General features: G+C 46.1%; 1 protein-coding gene across 1 annotated transcript; it reads left to right on the plus strand.

The window, feature by feature from the left end:
• Positions 1-226: 226 nt before the first annotated feature.
• Positions 227-19710, plus strand: LOC147437609 (uncharacterized). Its single transcript, XM_086487122.1, has 8 exons — positions 227-950; positions 1512-1865; positions 2231-2363; positions 2520-2695; positions 4141-4214; positions 4312-4347; positions 4436-4532; positions 19618-19710. Exons 1-8 carry the CDS (start codon positions 282-284, stop codon positions 19708-19710), a joined length of 1632 nt encoding a protein of 543 aa, XP_086343248.1. The 5' UTR covers positions 227-281.
• The last annotated feature ends 517 nt before the right edge of the window (positions 19711-20227 follow it).

Consider the following 20227-nt stretch of genomic DNA (forward strand, 5'->3'; position numbering starts at 1 on the left):
AAAGTTTCTTTTATGAGAAACCCCTCGCTGTGTAAATTCGGGTCAGCTTTAGTAAATTCGGACAAACTGGTAAATTCGGGCGCACCGCGAGATCAACGGCTCACGATGGTGACGAGGGGCGTGACATAGGCTTTAAAGTTTAGTCTCCCTCGCACACACGGAGACGGAGTCTCTCTCTCTCTCTCTCTCTCTCTCTCTCTCCATCCATATATATATATTCGTCCAACGGTCATTTCTATCACAAACAGGAGAGACGAGCTCGGATTTCTGAAGCTGCAGCTATGATTTCTGAAGCTCAGCGAAAGCGGATGGAGGAAAACAGAGCCGCAGCTATTGCTCGGTTCAAGAGCAAAACGGATTCTCAAGCCCCAATTGGGCTTAAATCAACAATTAACCCATCTACGTATAGCTCTCAGAGCGTTCATTCTATTCATTCTTTCTCCAAAACAGACATTCCTGAGTGGGGAAATCCCCTTTTACTCATGCAAGCTCAGCCCAATTATAAAGAAAATCATGCTGCATCCAATCAGAAAATCCCATACTATGTGCGTCATTTTGATTTTGAGCAACCATACTCGAAGGATAATACTCACCCTACGAACCAGATTTTACAGATTAATGAAAATTCTTATCATGTTGAGCACTTACCCATAGACAATCAACAGAACAATAGCCTTGTTTGTGGCCCTGCACCGATCTCTCACACGCATTTCCTGAATGAAGCAGATAGAAGGTATCCAGCATGCAAAAAGAGTCGCACAAACAGTGACTCTTGGGCTCCCACTGGCCAATGCAGCAGCAAGAGCGAACCATATGCCGTGGACAAACATGGTTTACCCTTGAATATTGTGAAAGTATCTTTGGAGCTCCAAGCTTTTGATCAATTCGGTATTCTTATTTCAAATCCCAGCAATGCTGCAAGGGACATCCTTAATCGGCTTGTTGCTTCTGTAAGTGCGACTTGATTCATTCAGGAGGGATTTTGTTAAAGAACTGAAGAATAGGCATACTGTCTGATCTTTACTTCGTTGTTGTAAGAATCGATGACTGTGTAGGTAGCATCAGGCTTTCGTATTTTCGAGTCCTTATTGCAGTACTATTTATTGTCACTCTACATGTATGCCAAGTGCATTGCTCTTCATCATAATTAATATGAGCTACTCTCTGCTTATACAACTTATTTAGAAAAGTAGTCACTAAATTTTAAGGCATTGATCTGTCTGTCTTTGCAACATGGCAGTTGATGGGTACATAGCAGCACTGCTGTACTGGTTATTGCGGCAGAGCCGAATGCATGGTCCTTTTTGTGCATGCAACTCTCGGAAAGGGTAGTTTCAAATTAGTTAGAACACTGAACATCTCTATAACTGCAAATCTATAAAGAAACTAGTCCTTACAATCAAGCCATCACACTTTCAGTTAATTTTTTCTAGTTTGAATGCACTATGCTTAGCATGTATCGTAAGCAATCATCCACCAATGGTAACATGAGACTGTCATGTCATGTACAGGTAGCTCCAATACTTGAAGCAAGTGTTTCAAGTCCAGTTTTGTATCATGTCAAGGACTACAAGAATGTGCTTTGCTTTCTCAGAGACACAACTTGTGTCATTGTGCAGCACATACCACAAACTACCTTCTCTATGATTCAGAAACTGCATCATGTTAAATATTCTCCCCAGCACTGGGTTCCCTTCATGCCAAACCATATCTCAGATGCTGCTGTGGATGAGCTGATACAGCAATTACCCTGCAGGTTAAAGGAAACATTGCTACCTTTTCAGCTTGAAGGTGTGAAGTTTGGTCTAAGAAGAGGTGGGCGATGCCTCATAGCAGATGAGATGGGTGTGGGAAAAACGATTCAGGTGCTGTTTTGGAAGTAAAACTATTTGAATTCTGTGCTTGGACAATGTATAAATGTGTTGTTTAGTGTTACGGATGTTTCGTGTTACGTGATGGAAACCCTTTTAGTTGAGGCAGGTCAGAAATGATCATTAATTTGGATTTGTTGTGCTGCTTTGAAATCATAAAATTAAACTGGGCTGCTATGAAACATATTAAGAAGATTGCAAGGATTGATATGCCTATACGGAGTCTAATTTGTTCATGTTGGTAGGAAATGACTTACAGTGTAGAGTCAACTTTTTGAACAGATCATGCTGGAGCCACTTGTGCATTTAAAAGTCCAAGCAGACAAATAAAAACTGAATGATGGGTGGTTAATGTGCAGGCCATATCATTGGCAGCTTGTTATTCCAAAGAGGGATCCATACTTGTAGCTTGCCCAGCAAGCCTGAGGTTAATGTGGGCTGAGGAGCTTGAACGCTGGCTCCCTTTTATGTCACCTCTAGATGTACATCTGGGTAATTTATCATGCTTTTAATGCTTCTAATGTGACTTTTAGATCCAACACATTCGTTTTGTGAGATCCCTTTTGATACAAATCACTGTTTTCAGTACGTATCATATAGTAGAAACCTACCCGTTTGATGTATCATTTCTATTTTGAATGCATGTAGTGTTTGGGCATAAGACCAAAATTCCAGATGAGGCAAAGACTCCAAGAGTGGTGGTGATATCTTACACAATGCTGCGCCGGCTGAGAAAGGACATGATGGCTCGCAAGTGGGCATTGCTGATTGTAGATGAGTCTCACAATCTGCGATGCACTAGAGGCAAAGTTGAATGTGAGGAGGTACCTTGAATTTTTGTTTACCTGTCAGTTTCACGGTTATATTTTAAAAGTCATTGCAAGTTAGTTCTTGACAAAAAGGCAAAGCATACACACCTGGCCTGCAGCGGGTGGCTGTTTTGTGCCTGATGTTAGCCTTGAGACCTAGTTGTACAAGAGCCACTTGGCATCCAACAAGAGCCTTAATGATGGCTGTGTGCTTGAGCCAGTGGAGTCATCGTCCATGGACACGAGTGATAGCCACGCTTGAGCCAGTGGAGGCATCAAAACTCTTCTTGGCTGACTCATCCAAATTTTCAAGGAAAAAAGTACCTGGCAACATGAAAATTATGCAAACCTAAGCCTCTCTTCTCAAAGAGTGTCCTAGGGGAGTTACCTGGCCGTGTGCATTGAAACTCCTCTTGGCTTGCCCATGCAAGAAACTCAAATATTCAAGGGCAAAAGCACCTGACAACACAAAAACGCGCAAACCTAAGTCTCTTCTCAAAAGATGTCTCAGGGGGCCTGCCTCACAACAAATTGTTCATGAACCATACACCTCAGCAGTAGTTGAAGTTATTGGGGCCAATTGCCAGCTACTGGAATTTCTTGTTATCTATGTGTTTCTCTATCCTCTGTATGGTTTTGAGAACATTATTTCATTCATTGTTTCACTGGGTTTGGGCACGTTTATACTTGTTTCTGGGTATATTTGTTATGCATTTTGGGAGACAAATAAGAAGTAAAGAATGAAAACGAATAGACTTTAAAGAGATCATTTTATGATAGCGGGTTTTAGCACCAATTATCAATGTCCTGATGTATTGTAGCAGCTTTGGCTCTTGTGGTAGATGCTAGAGATCATAGAAACCCTGAGTATTTTACCAAGTAGTGATCAGGTAAGCTAAATCACTCTAAAATGAGACGTTTCATTCGTGCATCTCCACTTTTTGCTATGCATGTATAATTAGCTGCTTTCCCCTAAGGATGTTGTTGATCTTGCTAAACTCACAATCAAAATTATAAAGGGTTGATCCATTTTCAAAACATGAGATAACCTACGTGGACAAACTTAAAAGGGGAAACAGAGTGGACTTATTACAAGGTGTCTTACGTTCACCAGTAATCAGCTTGTTTATGAAGTAGGATGAGCTGAGCTTTTTCTAGAGTAGATAAGTAGCTTCGTGTGCTTCTGTCTAAGGCATTGGTTTTGGCATGTGACATACAATATAAAAAGAAGTTGAGCATACACTTTGATATTTAAGAATATTGCGTTCTTAAATGGCCAAGTCGCTCACATGATAGGGGTAGTTGCTTAATTTGCAACATCATCACAAAGTAACAAATATTTTGTAAGCAATCAAGAAGACTTTAAAGTTTCTTAAATAATGGCCTTAATTTTTCTATGACAATCAATACTTGGCCATATCAACATCTTGAAATAATCATGTTTATTTATTGGATCATAGACAACAACAATTCTTGCAATCGCCCAAAATATCAAACGAATTGTACTACTGTCAGGCACACCATCATTGTCTAGGCAAGAATTTTCTTCCTTTTTGGAATTAGCATTTTAAGCTGGTTATCCAGGGAAGCAATTTGATCTTGTTGATGTAAAATTTATTCTACTTATGCAGGCCTTTTGATATCTTTCATCAAATAAATATAGTAAGGTGATGTACAATAATTTTACTTTCATGTTCAGAGTGTTTTGTGCAAGATGCTTCACCATTTTGCTTAAGATAACTTTTAACATAACAGCCCTGGCTTACTTGGAAGAAGCAAGTATGACTTTGCGAAGTCTTATTGTCTATCTGAGTCATCAACAGGAGGCGATCAAGCTTTGTGGCAAAAAAAGGTACGCATTACATCTCATCAAAGGCTACTGTTTATTTTTCTGTATGTGTATTGTTTAAGTGTGAGTGTGCTTGATGAAAATCGGTGGTGAATATGTTGCATTTGAAAAGGCTAATCACCACATATATATTGGCTTTGCATGCTGGTGTCAAAAGTATGAATGATTTATATATAACCATCGGCGACTCTCTTTTCAAGCAAACAATTGGTATCCCTATGGGTACCAATTGTGCTGTTTTTCTTGCTAATTTCTATCTTTTTACTTATGAGTTTGATTTTATGGAGCGTCTTGTCCTTGCTAACACTTGCCCAATATTTTTGCACAAGTTATGCAATGTAAGACGCTTTGTAGATGATCTTTTTGTCCTTGACGTTCCTTCTTTTCAAGATTTTATGTACTTGAATTCGAGTTCTGTAGGCGGAGGGATTTATCCCAAGGAGTTTTGTGAACTTAACTGTACCACAAATAGTGATTGTTGTGCCTTTTTAGACCTTAAGATTTTTCAGACTCCCTTGGGATTAGAAGTAGATATCTATGATAAGCGCCTTGAACCAGAATATGCCAATCTAAAAATCATCCGCATGCCTCACATTTCTTCGAACATTTCTCTTTTAGCTAAGTACGGTGTCATTTGCTCTCAACTATTTAGATTTTCTCGTCTTTGTTCTAGTAAATCTACTTTTGTTGTTCAATCTTGCCATCTTATTTCTTTACTAGTTGAAAAAGGATACTCATTCAAAAGAATCATGAAAAAAGTTCGTTCATTTTTGCATCGTAGTAAGTTTATTTTTAGTGTTTCTTCCTTTGGAATGTTCAAGATAATCAGTAGTAAATTCAATAGAAGTGGGGAGCTAAAAAGCCGACTTATTGTTTGACTTAATAACACCTTATGTTGTTGTTTTGATCTTTAGCGTTTCTAGTATTTTCACTATAGCTTGACAATTGCTAGCCTTTATCATGGCTGAGTATGCCCATCACCTCCGGAGGGTGATAGAAACTCAGCTCGTTGGTTTTGTAGAGTACGTTCAAAGCATGAATGACCTCTATATGAACCTGCACCTACTCTTGGGCACTGACGACGTGAGTAGGGATGTCATAGCTGTTGTCCAAGCTATGCATGATAAAGGTGATAATCTTATTCTTCCTGTTTGGACAAGCAGTGAAGTTGAGATCACATATTGTCAAGTTTGGTTCTTTGCTCTTCGTAGGTTTGTAGTAGTATTCATTTTGGGATTTCATATTTAGCTTACCTGAGGACTTAAGAATGTGTTCCGTTATAGGTTGTTGTGTGAAGTTTGATTTCGAGGATTAAGTTTTTAAGATGTCTTATCCTTTTTTTTTTTTTTTTTTTCCCGCTTAAAGTTGAGTACTTGTTTTAAGCCAAGTAAGTTGCGTCAACTTATTTTACACATACCTTTTTTGAAAACATTTTTAAGTTAATAATGTTTTGTTTTATCTAGTTTTGTTTCGAAGCAATCAAAGTGATTTAGTTAGTTAGTTTGTTTGTTTTTGTTTTTGTTTTCTTTTCGTGTGTCCCTTGCTTTTATAGTTTTATGAGTGCTTTATTCCCTCTTATAATTCGTGAGTTCAGACTATTCTGAACTTATGAAGGTATACAGCTCATGCTGCTCTCCAGGGCACCCCCCACAGGAATGCCCCCTTCGGGTTTACTGCCACTTCTGTGAAAAATCTGGACATGAGTATAAGGATTGTTACTACCTCAAGGGATTGCGACAAATACAACAAAATCTTGGTCCTTCTCTCCAACAAGGGCTAGCACCGGCATCCAACATGGTCTCACCCTATGGCCATCAAAACCAGTTGCCTCCTCTGCTGACAACATCCCCTATGCAGCAAGGTATGCACAACAACTTTGCACCCCACATCTTTTATCATGCTAGTACTCCCTCAGTTCCCCAAAGTTTCTACACCTCAGCCTCCAACTCCATGCAGCAACCACCTCGTCCCCCGTTTCGTCCTTCCAATCGACCCATACTCTGCTACAGATGCGGAGAATATGGGCATTATCAGAGCAAGTGTCCTTCACCCGAGGGGTCCACTCCTTGTCGTCATTGCCCTGATTCGAAGGATCACTACAGTAAGGATTGTCCCAAGCAAAGGGCATCCACGTCTTCAGGATCGACTGAGAACCAGCCCGAATTCACCTTTCCGAAGATAAATTTGATTACTGTGAACACCGTGCCTCAACCTTCACCTGCTACTCATGTGGTTAAGCCTCTGCAAGTGGAGGAGCCTGCTGGTGTCCTTACTCGGGCACAAAGAGCAGCTCTTGGTCTCAGTCTACCCACAGGTCCACCTCGCCAGTCTCCACTTCCTCAATCTAGTCTACCTGACCCAAAGGACAAGTCCTTCCCAATTGCTCAGAGCAAACCAACTTCCTTGTTATCTGACATTGATGGAGCCTTCTTAGAAGCAGTGGCTGACTTGGAACAGATTAAGGTCCCAAAAGGAGCCCAGTTCGAAGGCGCCAAGCCCATAGCAGAAGCCATCTTGAAAAATACTTTTCAGCAGGTGTCACTATACGACATGCTAAAGCTTGACGCAACACTTAGAAGTGACACCCTGTCAGTCATTCAGTCTCTGTACCCGGGGGCTGGGCCTAGTGGCGGGCACCTCTCTGTACAGTCCTCAGAGTCTTACTTGATTTCCTATCCAACTGCTCCTCTCACCGATTATAAAAGTCCTCGTCTCACTGTATCTATTCTTGGACAGCAGCTATCCGGCGTCATCGTTGATGGTGGATCTGGAATCAATTTGATGCCCGAATTCACTATGAGGGCCTTAGGTCTACAGCCTACCCGACCTGCTCCTTTCACTGTTACATTGGCTGATCAAAGAACAGTCTACCCAGTGGGCATAGTCGACAAGGTGCCTCTGAAGGTACAAGATTTCACTTTTGACTTGGATTTTCTGGTAGTTCATCTTCCCCAGGTAGAGGGAGGTTATCCCTTGCTGATTGGTAGGCCATGGTTGCGACATACGAAAGCACTTCATGACTGGGGAAACGACGCCATGTGGATACATACCCTTGGCTCTTCAATGCAACAAATTCGTCTCGAAGGTGGCATGGATCCAGTCGTTCAGCATAGCTCTTTGTCAGTAGAGTCCAACCCTGACTTGGAGCAGCGGTCCCTCCTGATGGGTCCGATGAAGACTTACTGCAGTGGTTAGAAGCTACATCTTCGATGCCATGCTATGTAGTCTCTCTTCAACCCTTGACAACAGATTCACCCTCTTCCCCTGATCCTACACTTGAAGCCAGTAATCCCAGTCAGCCAAGTGCGCCAGAACCATGTGGGCCAGTCTCTGATGACCATCCTTTAGAGGGTCCATTGATTGAAACCATCGGCCTGGGTGAGCCTATAACCCACCATAGAAGGGGGAAAAAGGTATAGCCTCTTGGTTATGGGATCATCCCGCTATACTCGACCAGGTAATCTCTTTCATGCACTCTTTCAAGGATGTGTTTGCCTGGTCTTACCACGATTTGGAGGGAATTCCAGCAGAGCTAGGAGTCCACACAATTCCTCTGGTTGAGGGGGCTCAGCCAGTCAGAGGAAGGGCTTACAAACTGAATCCCAAATATGCAGAAGCAGTCAAAATCGAGTTGGAGAAAATGCAAGAAGCAGGTATTATTGTCCCAGTAGAGCACTCAGAATGGTTGTCCCCTATGGTTATTGCCCCAAAGAAGCAGTCCAACAAAATTCGAGTTTGCGTCGACTACCGGGCTCTGAATAAGGTCACAATACTGGATGGATTTCCAACCCCTTTCACTGAGAGAGTCCTTGAAGATGTCGCTGGCCATGTACTGTATAGTTTTATGGATGGGTTCAGTGGCTACAATCAGTTAGGAATACATCCTGACGACCAAGTCAAAATAGCTTTTGTAACTCCCTGGGGTATTTTCATCTATACTAGAATGTCTTTTGGGCTTAAAAATGCACCGCCTTCTTTCAATCGCATAGTATATCTCATCTTTTGTCCTCTGCTTACTGATCACCTTCGCATATTCATGGGCGACTTTTCCACCTTCTCGGGTGCTCAATGTTCAACCCCAGTAGAAAATCTAAAGGAGCATCTTGCTCAGCTCTTTGCAGTCTTCCTCAGGTGCAGAGAGGCACGTTTGAAGCTCAATCCGAACAAGTGTCATTTTTTGGTCAACGAAGGGCACACTGTTGGGCCATGTGGTGTCTGCTCAAGGTTTAGCACCTGACCCAGAGAAGATAGTGGCCATCTTGAAGTTACCTCCTCTCATAAATCCCAAAGGTGTTCAGAGCTTTGTGGGTCACACCGGCTATCATCGCAGGTTTATACGTATGTATGCACAGGTGGCTCAACCATTGACCCGGCTCACCAGTGCCGCTGTTCCCTTCCAGTGGTCTACACCAGAGGATGAAGCATTTGCATACCTCAAAAAACGCCTCACTGAAGCGCTCATTCTAGTTGCCCCGGATTGGTCCCTACCTTTTCATGTGCATACTGATGCGAGTCTGCTGGCTGTGGGTGCTGTGCTGACTCAGCCTAGCAAAGAGTTCAACTTGGATTGCCCTGTACATTATGCAAGTCGCCTGCTCACCAAAGCAGAGCGCAACTATAGCACCACAGAGAGGGAAGGTTTGGCTATAGTATATGCTTTACACAAATTTCGGCACTATTTGCTAGGGGTCCACTTCACAATTATTACTGATCACCATGCCTTGCGCTATCTGCTTAATAAGCCATAGGTCGCAGGTCGAGTATGGCGATGGCTCCTCCTATTCCAAGAGTTTGATTTTGAAGTGGTACTTCGTCTTGGTAAGCAACATGTAATGGCTGACCACCTCTCTCGCATTCACACAGGTGAAGAAGCTACCGGAATTGCGGACGACTTTCCCGATAGCGGTCTTTTTAAGATAGATACAACACCGGAATGGTACGGCGAGGTCTTACATTTTCTATCTACTGGGCTGTACCCAGAGAATGCATCTCCACCGCAGAAGAGGAGATTGTTGTTGAAGTCCAGGCCTTTCACTTTGATTGGGGGCCAGCTCTATAAATCGGGACCAGATGGTGTGTTGAAGCGTTGTGTCTCGCCTCATGAGGTGGAGCATATTTTGGAGGATGCCCACACTGGTCCCACTGGTGGCCATTACCCTGGTCACATCACTGCCCAAAGATTCTACAGAGTGGTCTGTGGTGGCCCTACATTTTTAAGGATGCAATAGCATATTCTAAGGTTTGTGATGTGTGCCAGCGATGTGGGCCGAAGCCGAGTAAGCAATCCAACCGTCCTCTGCAGGTCTCGATGTCGTGGCTACCTTTTGAGAGATGGGGTTTGGACTTTGTGGGACCAATATATCCCCCGGCTCAACCAGGTAATCGCAAATATCTGCTAGTGGCTACAGACTATGCAACAAAGTGGGCAGAGGTACTAGCGACAGTAGATTGCACTGGCAATACAGTGGCCAAATTTTTATATGAAAATATTTTATGCAGATTTGGCTCTCCCTTGGAGATCACCAGTGATAGGGGCAGTCATTTTGTCAATGACATGATCTCAACTTTGCTGGAAAATTACAAGATTTTTCACCGCAAGTCGTGCTCTTATTACCCTAGAGCCAATGGGCAGGCCGAGAGCACCAACAAGGTTCTGATCGCCCTACTACGGAAAGCATGTCATCTCCATCCAGCATCTTGGGCTCAGGCTGTGCATGGTACCCTTTGGACATACCGCACATCTTTCAAAGCAACAACGAATCACACGCCTTTTCAACTGGCTTACGATTTGGAAGCCATAGCTCCTTTTGAGTTCAACTCCGGATCCCCTAGAGTGGGCAGTCTGCGTGCAAGTCCGGGTATGGAATGTGCTTCTATATCCCGTCTCACCTTATTGGAGGAAAGCCGCCGCTTAGCTTCACATGCTCTGCAAGCGGAGCAACTTCGTCGCAAAGCGTGGCATGATCGCCACCTCAGAAAGCCGAAATTAACGCAGGGTTCTCTGGTGCTACTCTATCAGGCAAAATATTTGAAAAAAGCAAAGAAGCTGGTTCCAGCTTGGCAAGGGCCCTTCGTGGTGGAAGAGATTTTACCACAGGGAGCAGTCCAATTAGTCACTCTAGAGGGCGTTCCTTTGCCACTGGTAAATGGATCAAGAATCAAGTGCTATAATTCGCCCTAATTATCTCCACATCTACTGATGATAGGATTCTCAACACCATATGATTATTCCCTCCTCAGTTCGGTATTTCTACCTAGCTTACCATTTTCCCTCTTCTCAAATCTTCCTCAGCTCTTATCTTTCAAAACTCCCTTTGTTTCAAGGCATGCACCATTTGTTTCAAGGCATGCACCAGTTACTGTTGTTTTGTCTTTGTCTCTGATCCCCTCTGTAATTTTCGAGGTTCAAGTCTCATTGACTAGATCTTTTGATCATTGGATATTGTTCGTAATTAACCAGCTCCAACTGCATCTCTCTATTCCGTCTCTAATTTTTAAATGCACTCTCACATTCGCATCCCTATCCTGGCTCACTCATGCAAGTTCAATTTCTACCGGGTGGGTGGGAATTTCAACTGGTAGCTATTTCTGGTTAATGAGACTCTAACTCTATTTTTCCCGAGCTGTTCTCTTACCTAATGAACCCCTATTCGCCCTTGTTCCCTAGGGCCCTACTCTTGTTGGTGTTCTTTGCTTAAATTATCCCCAAAGTCTTCCATGCTGAAGTCGCCCCTAATTCCTAATTTCCTCACGTCTTCCCCACTATCAACCCTTCCCCTCGTTCCCCTGTCGAGCCCTCGCCCCTCTCCAGCCTCGCCCTGTCGACCCAGCTCTCGCCCCTCGTCCCCTGCATAGTGAGCCCCGCCTACCCCTCGCCCTATCCACTATCTACCCTCGCCCCTATCCACTATCTACCCCTCGCCCCTACCTAAACTCAACCCCCTCGCCCTACCCACTATCTCCCCCCTCGCCCCTACCTAAACTCTCTCCCCTCGCCCCTATCCACTGTAACCCCCTCGCCCCTACCCACTATCTTCCCCTGGGCCCTCGCCCCTACCCACTATCTCTCCCCTCGCCCCTACCCACTGTAACCCCCTCGCCCCTACCCACTATCTTCCCCCCTCGCCCCTATCCACTGTCACCCCCTCGCCCCTACCCACTATCTTCACCCTCGCCCCTAACCACCCTCCACCCCCCTCGCCCCTATCCACTGTCACCCCCTCGCCCCTACCCACTATCTTCCCCCTCGCCCCTAACCACCCTCCACCCCCCTCGCCCCTAACCACTCTCTCCCCTCGCCCCTATCCACTATCACCCCCTCGCCCCTAACCCCACCGGCCCACCCTCAACCCCTCTCGCCCAACCTATCTACTCTCTCCGCTGGCCCTATCCTCTACCCATCCCCTCGACCTTTACTTACCCAAACCCTCGCCAATTCCTGCTTTTTTCGCATCCACCAACTCATCTGCTTTTTTACGCATCCATCATCCATCAACTCCTCCTGTTTTTTTCGCATCCGTCGCGCATCGCGTGAGCTACTGTGTGGGCTACTCGCTTTTGGCGTAGTCAGGCTCTTCCAGAGTTCGCCGGTTCGCCAGCGTGCATGCTTAATCAACCTTTTCTGTGATACAATCAACCAGAACATTTCTTTAAGATGGCTGGTACAAGCAAACAAGTAAGGAAGAAAAGAGCTCTCTCTCCAGAGAGGCCAACTGAATCCCAAAGTTCTGCAGAGGAAGAGGATGCGGATACCTCCAGCCATGGCCTCACCGATGTGTCCACCACTGATCACGGTGATGAAAATTACAAGGCGTCCGACTCAAGCTCTGCTTCCGACTCAGAGTCTTCAAGCAACAACGAGGAAGAGGAAGAGGAAGAGGAAGAGGATGAAGAAGAAGAAGCAGTAAAGAATCAAAAGAAGAAGAAAGCCATAATGCAGGTATTGTGTCATCAAGTTCCTCGGCCTCCTTCTTCCAAGACCCAAGCCAAAGTCACACTGAACTTCCATCTGCAGCAGCCTCATCCATCTCTTAGAGAAGTCTTATCAAAAGACCAGCTTCACAAGTTAGGTCTCTTAGCATTAGCAGACATGGATCTGCCTTCTGATATCCCCATGGACATGGTGTATGCACTCCTCAAGTTTTTTCCCAAAGTCAGAGGACACTCACTGACTGCTACACGAATTGGTAACGCTTTGGGGATGACAACCTTTCCTGCAGTAAAACCGGCTACGCGAACCTATTCACAAATTTCAAAAGACGCGACAATCGAGGCATGCAAAGAGCTACTTAGTACGAGTCATCCTGACTATGCAAGGAACAAAAAGCTCTGGGCTATTTTCAAGTATTACTTTTTGGTCAGAGATCCTAAAGTCAGCCAGAACAAGGGCAAGGGCAAGGGCAAGGCCAGATGTGATGTGCCTACGATATTCGTGCACTGCGAAGGCCTATACTGCCTCATCCACACCATCCCATGTGGCTTTCATCAAATTTTATTTACCTCTTTACAGTCGCGGGCAAAAAGATTCAGATCTCAGGTACAATCTGTGCAATCTAGCTTTCAATGCTTCGCAGCTCCGATGTTGGCCTGGGTCATTAATATACCTGTTAGTCCTATGGATGTGGATGCGGCGGTGCGGTGTAAAAGCTCTAAGGGAAAAGGGAAAGATATTGAACAAACAATGAATCTATCTGAGAAGCCAAAGAAAAAGCGAGCAAAGGTAGTGAAGGACACACTAGAATCTTTAGTATCCCTACCAGTTTCGGAAAGCCAACAGCTTCGCATGAAGCAACCAGTTCGACGTTCCTCGCACACGGTCGCTACTGATTCGATGATAAGTACAGGTGGTGCAGATCACACTATGCATGTCACAGCTGTGGCTTCCACAATGTGTGTTCCTCTCTCTATTGCTGCTATTTTTACCCCTACCACAGTGACTAGCTCCCACGTCCCAGTGGCAGTTGCTTCTCCTATACCTAGTCCTACGCCTATACCGAGTCCTACGGCAACCACTCCCACCATCTCTACTTCGACAGAGAGGCAGGCGCCTAGTCCACCGCAAGCAGTGCCACTTGTCACACCAGTCCCACCAGCTGTACCACTTGTGAGCTCTCTTCCACCTGACACTGTTACAGGACCTTCCACAGGGTCGGACTCTACATCATTTTTTCGGCTATCGGAGGATATATTGCAGGAGACTAGGCAAGCCATTGCCACCATTGAGCTGGGAGCAGAGCGTTTAGCAGCAACACAACAGCGTCACGCAGCTACTTACGCAGCTATGGAGGGAGCTCTGAAGGTTGTTGAGAGCGCCATCGCTGATAGGGATGCCACTATTTTCGCTCTCCAACAGGCCATGAAGTTAAAGTCTCAAGTGATTAGTGACCTTCAGAATCAACTACAAGGATTTAGAGAATCGTTGTTACATGAAAATAGGGCAACGACGCCTACGATGATGGGTATGGGATATGGGTGGACTGGAGCAGGTACTCCAGTGCAACATGCAGCCACGGGTCCCTCTCTGCAATTTATGGGACTTTACTCACAGACTCCAGTTCCCGTTCAGTACTACAATCATCAACAACAACAGTATCCTCCTCCTCAGGGGTTTCAGTCTTCACAATTGCCTCAGATGCAACATATGACTTGTTGTGATGGAGTTGCTGGAGCACATCGCCATGACTGTGTTACTCGCCGTCCTTAGTACACTACAGGACAGGTGCTACCATCGGCCCAGCAGCAGGTGGCTGGTCAATTCTCAGGAAACACATTTATTGACAGAAGAGCTCACATACAGCAAAACCCCACAATTGATTTGATGGCTCCACCTCCAGAGGCTAATGCTTCGGATGCAGCAGTGGCCACCACTCTATCTCTTGGATGACAGATTCAGGAGCGCACCATTGTACATACTAGTATTTTTCTTTCACAGTTTCAGTCTTCTTCTCACCGAGACGCTGAGCGGTCTTGTGGCGGGCAACCTGTAGCAGGCTACAGTGTCACTGTCACAGGACACAGTTACAGTTAGTACAGTTGGTCTGGTCTGTTCACACTGGACGGATACTCTGGGCGGTGACACTGGCAGGGATACGGGTGGTGGCCTAGTGGACATGTGGCCAGGTCACACTTAGCTGGCTGACATTTATGGGCCGTTGGTGGCTCTTTACGATGTTATCTATGAGTAGTAGTCGTTGGGTCATTATTATTATCTTTTATGGTTGGTCTAGTAGTCGTCGTCTTGGTAGCGAGTCTTACACAGAGTCCTAGACAGAGCACATTAGCACCATCCCTGCACATCTGAGCCTCGACAACCCCATTGTACCTGTGAGTCCTGGGCTGGAGCTGAGAGTGCTGCCACGCCAGAGTCTGTACACGGTTCTTTGAGCTAGTCGAGTCCACATGTTCTGGTCCACTGTTGTGTCTCCGTTGTTATCCATTGTTTCTGTGTTTCATTCTATTTGAGAGAGTTTCCATTTGTTTGAGTGAGATTGTCTCGCACATTGCGCTGAGGGGCACCCACACTGTAGAGAGCACGACATATTATCCGCGCTACACGCCAGAGACACAGGAAAGCCTCTCTGCGTTCCCGCATGCGGTCGGAACTGCCTTGAAGTCTCTCGAACTGACCCCTGAGAGTATGGATCAACTCCAGCCAAAAGTCGCAAACTGTCTCTGCCGATGGGACAGGGCGAGCCTCGAAGATGCGGAAGCAACGGGCCCACCAAATGAACGTGAGTGTTAGGCCACAGAGGAGCTCCCAACACCTCTCTCGTTGCACCTCTCCTGGGGGGTAAACTCTATGGCCGGCTGAAGTGTAGGTCGACCCCATTGGATCACTATCATCGTGCCGGTGGTAGATAGCTCAAACTGGAGCGCAGGGCCCGTGAGGGTGGACCAGGCAGCAGCACCCCAAGTATAGTGTCCCGTGGTGGAAAGAGCTGGCATCAGCCGAAGAACCCGAAGCCAAACCTGTTGTGCCATGGGATAGTCCCACGGACAGTGACGTTGACTCTCCAAAGGAAGGTCAGAAGCGCTGCACACGCTGCCGAAAGGCCACTATGTATCAGCCAGCTCCCCACTACTGTAGCTCTGTGTACAACTAGCCACTGGAACAAAGTGACTCGCCTGAGCTGGTAGGAGTCCCACAACCGTGCCCAAAAGCCTGACAAGAACTCAGAGCCCACTCTGAGTGAAGAAGTTGATGTGACTTCATATTGAGATTCGAGGAGGAAGGGGCCACTGATAAAGCGTAGATATTTGCAGAAGATCTTGAAGAAGTATGGGTAGCTGTGCCACAATGAGATAGGTTGTACAGTAAGCAGAAGCTGAAGAAGGCCCAAGCATGAACAAAATTCAGAAGTCAGAAAAGGTAGTGTAAATGCAGTCAAGAGACAAGGAGGGGTCGGTGGTGGCCTTCCATAGAAGAAATTCCCAAAAATCACCTCATGCTAATGTGGTTGGACTAACGATGGATAGGGACAAGGGGGTGTTGATGTGTGAGAGGGGGGTGGGTAGGGGCGAGGGGGAAGGGAGGTGGGTAGGGGCGGGGGGGGTGGAGAGGGGCAAGGAGGGGTGGTGAGAGGGGAAGGGGGTGGGTAGTGGCTAGGAGAGAGGGAGGGGGTGGGTAGGGGCGAGGGGGAAGGGAGGTGGGTAGCGGTGAGGGGTGGTGAGAGGGGAAGGGGGTGGGTAGTGGCTAGGAGAGAGGGAGGGGGTGGGTAGGGGTTGGGGGGGGGGGGTGGGTAGGGGCGAGGAGAGAAGGGAGGGGGTGAGGGGGGGTGAAGAGGTTCGAGGAGGGGTGGTGAGGGGCAAGAGGGGGGTGGGTAGGGGCGAGGAGGGGTGGGAGGGGAAGGGGGTGGGTAGGGGCGAGGAGAGAGGGGAGGGGGTGAGGGGGAGAGGGGGGGTGAAGAGGTGCGAGGAGGGGTGGTGAGGGGCAAGAGGGCTAGTGGTGGGTAGGGGGCGAGGGGGAGAGGGCTAGTGGTGGGTAGGGGGCGAGGGGGAGAGGGGGGTGGGTAGGGGAGAGGGGGAAGGGAGGTGGGTAGTGGCTAGGAGAGGGGGGAGGGGGGCGAGGAGGGGTGGTGAGAGGGGAAGGGAGTGGGTAGTGGCTAGGAGAGGGGGGAGGGGGTGGGTAGGGGTGGGGGGGGGCGAGAGGGGAAGCGGGTGGGTAGGGGCGAGGAGGGTGGGAGGGGAAGGGGGTGGGTAGGGGCGAGGAGAGGGGGGGGTGTAAGGTGCGAGGGAAACCAATCTCTTTCAAAATCATCTGTGCTTGGCTCTTTTGCAAACCAATCTCTTCCAAAATCATCAGTGCTTGGCTCTTTTGTAACCTCAAAAGGAGCTAATCTTCTTTTCTGTGACACAGACCACAACAAATATGATTGTCTGCTCAGCATGTGGTTTAACAGTGCTCAAGGGGCATCAGAGTCGCCGAAGATGGCTCCCTATATTGGGTCTGGAGATGGCACTGCTGAAAATTTCGCTATAGGTGAAGAGGTTGCCATGTCTAGGAGCAAAGAGACATCTTGAGGTGGTGTCTCATCAATCTCGAAATCAACATCTTTTTGTTGTAACCCACCTTGAGAAAGCTTGGTGAAGGGTAGTTCACCAGACATAGAGGAGAACTTTGGCTTGGCCAGAGAGTTAGATAGAGATGGGGCTGAGGTTGAGGTGTGGGTGAACTCCTGTAAAGGAGATTTCTTACCCCTTCTATGATGCTTTTTAGGCTCACCAAGTCCAAAGGCTTCCACCAAGGGCACATAGTTATTGGCCTCTGTGACCACCACACTTGGTGCAGGCTCAGGTGGCTCACTAGGCTCAGTTACTGTAGAAACATTGGAAGAGGGTGTATCCTCGGGCAAAGATTGAATAGAGACTCCATAACAAGGCATAGACTTGCTGGCTTCTAACATCTCCAATAGGTCCTCTTCTGACCCATCAAATAGAGTAGGCTGCTCCAGTTCGGGGTTGGACTCCATTGACAAGGAACTATTTTGCATCCTGGATCCATGCCTTCAAGGCAAATGGGTTTCATTGGGTAGCCAGGAGTATGTATCCTCATTGCGTCATTTCACTAATCATGCAGTGCTTTAATGTGCCGCAGTCATGGTCTACCGATGAGCAAAGGAGATCCTCCCTCAAAAGAGAGATGAACAACAACAAAATCCAAGCTAAAGGTGAAGTCTTGTACCTGTAAAGGCACCTTGTCTACTATGCCCAATGGGTAGACTGTCCTCTACTCGGCCAACGCAACTGTGAAGGGAGCAGGTTGTGTAGGTTGCAGACCTAAAGCCAACATAGTGAACTCAGGCATCAGATGATGCCAGATCCACCATCCACTATCACTCCTAAGAATTGCCGCCCCAAGATGGATACAGTGAGACGAGGGCTTCTATAATCACTGAGGGGAGCAGCGGGATAAGATATCATATAAGACTCTGATGGTTGCACTGGGAGGTGCCCACCACTAGGACCTGCTTCGGGGTAAAGCGACTAAATAACTGCAAGGGTGTCACTTTGAAAACTCGCATCTAGCCACAACATGTCATGGAGCGATACTTGTTGGAAGGTGCTCCTCAAGATTGTCTCGACTGTAAGATTTTCTTTTTTTACTAGTGGTTTCTCTGGTACCTTGATCTGCTGTAGGCTGGCTACTACCTCCAAGAAGGTTTTGTCAATATCAGAGAGGAGAGATGAGGATCCTCGCTTGACACTAGGGGATGGCTTGTCGATAGCTAGAAGCGGGGTATCCATTGGTGGGATCGTGGGTGGAAGAGTGGAATGGTTTGGAAGGCTCAGACCCAAGGATGCCCTTTGGCTTGTCGATAGCTAGAAGCGGGGTATCCATTAGTGGGATTGTGGGTGGAAGAGTGGAATCGGTTGGAAGGCTGAGACCCAAGGATGCCCTCTGGGCTTGAGTGAGGACACCAATGGGCTTCTCTACCTGATTGAACTTGTCATTAGGGACCACCACATGAGTAGAAGGTGACGGTTGAGGGAGGGTGCTAGCTGCTATCAAATTGATTTTGGGAAAGGTGAATTCAGGCTGGCTCGAAGAAGTAGTAGATGCACGTTGTTTTGGGTAGTCCTTACTATAGTGATCTTGAGCCTCAGGGCAATGTTGGCAAGGACACCCTTCTGGCAAGGGACATTTACTTTGGTAATGCCCATATTTAAATGGATGCTGCAAATGGCTGGTGATCCCAAAAATTCCACACTCCAGAGATTAAAAATTTTGCGCAATAAGAAGCATCACCTCGTGGAACGTTTGGGAAACTTGTTGCCTCCACGTTCTTAGTGCAATGCCATCGACCTCACAAGGGGTGTTCAACATTTGGCTTGACATTATCCGCTCCCTTCGCAGTTAGTGGGATACATCACTTGGCTCCTCCATGGCAACAAGGGAGAGGCGATGTGCTTTTACGCGATGCTGGTGGAGATCACTCTACTTTTTACTTTTTGCAGAGGATAGATATAGTGGTAGTATACTCTACCTCATTGGTTCCTAGTTCATTCATCTCATGAGCCACCTTGATGTATAGCTTGATCGTTGATACCCATGTATACAATATTGTGCACCTTATGAGATAGGTTGCTTTTAGCATCTTTGGGGTATTCGGTCCATAGTAATACAAATATGAGAGAAATGAAATGAAATGAAATGTTATATTAACGTCTTCAAAAGACCAAAGTGACCTATGAGACCAGAAAGTTACAATGCGGTGTATCTGATACAAAGTTAGATTAACAAAATAAATTAAACTAGAGAGAGAGAGAGAGAGAGAGAGAGAGAGAGAGAGAGAGAGAGAGAGAGAGAGAGAGAGAGAGAGAGAGAGAGAGAGAGAGAGAGAGAGAGAGAGCATTGTTCATTTGTGTATGTGCCTCCGTGTGTGTGTGTGGGTGCCTTGATGAGTGTGTGTATTGCTAATTGGCAATTTTGATATTAAGGGAGCTTTTTTTAAATTCACTCTTATTTCACATGCTTAAGATGTCAACTGGAGCTTGTATTTCTAGGTGTCTCATTCTCTCTAAATGCAAGTTCTACATACCTTTGTTTTGTCGTAAAAATAACAGATTTACTTGGGCGTTTTGGGTGCAGGATTTTTCCAAAGGACAACGTTTACACGAATTGAATATCTTGCTGAGAGAGACAGTGATGGTTTGCACCATTCTTGCTCACTATTTACCTTGATTGTATGAATATTGCACAAACATGAAGTCGATAAGGAGTGTAACTTTCTCTTTGTTATGTTTGTTTGTTAATTGCACTCTTTCTTTTTCTGATAGACCTATTAAGAGGACTTGGTATAATAGGAAACAATTCTTTTTTCTCACTAGCAAAGGTTTTTGAGTTTTGTTGTCTACCCAAACGGCCAAGTCTATGTGTCTCATGCACCTTTTGCTTTTGGAAATTGCTTCTGCTAAGGACAAAAATTATTGAAATGCAATAATGGGGTTATTTTAATGGGAAACTGCTTAGAGTTGAAATTGTTGTTTCGAGATGGTTATAGTCATCATGCCGGATATTTGTTTCGGGGGCCAAATAGTGCTGAAATACGCTTAGAGAACCCTCAAAAGCAAATAAGATAATAAACTTTAAAGAAAATGTCAATCAAAATCCACCCTCCCAACCGTAAAGGAAAAAATTGAACAAAGTTTGCACGTCTTTTTATGAATTTGCAACTTGCTTCTCAAAGTGAGGCTCTAGA

Source organism: Adiantum capillus-veneris, chromosome 17 (genome assembly GCF_014529385.1).
Source record: "Adiantum capillus-veneris isolate H3 chromosome 17, ASM1452938v2, whole genome shotgun sequence".
Classification (NCBI taxonomy): domain Eukaryota; kingdom Viridiplantae; phylum Streptophyta; class Polypodiopsida; order Polypodiales; family Pteridaceae; genus Adiantum; species Adiantum capillus-veneris.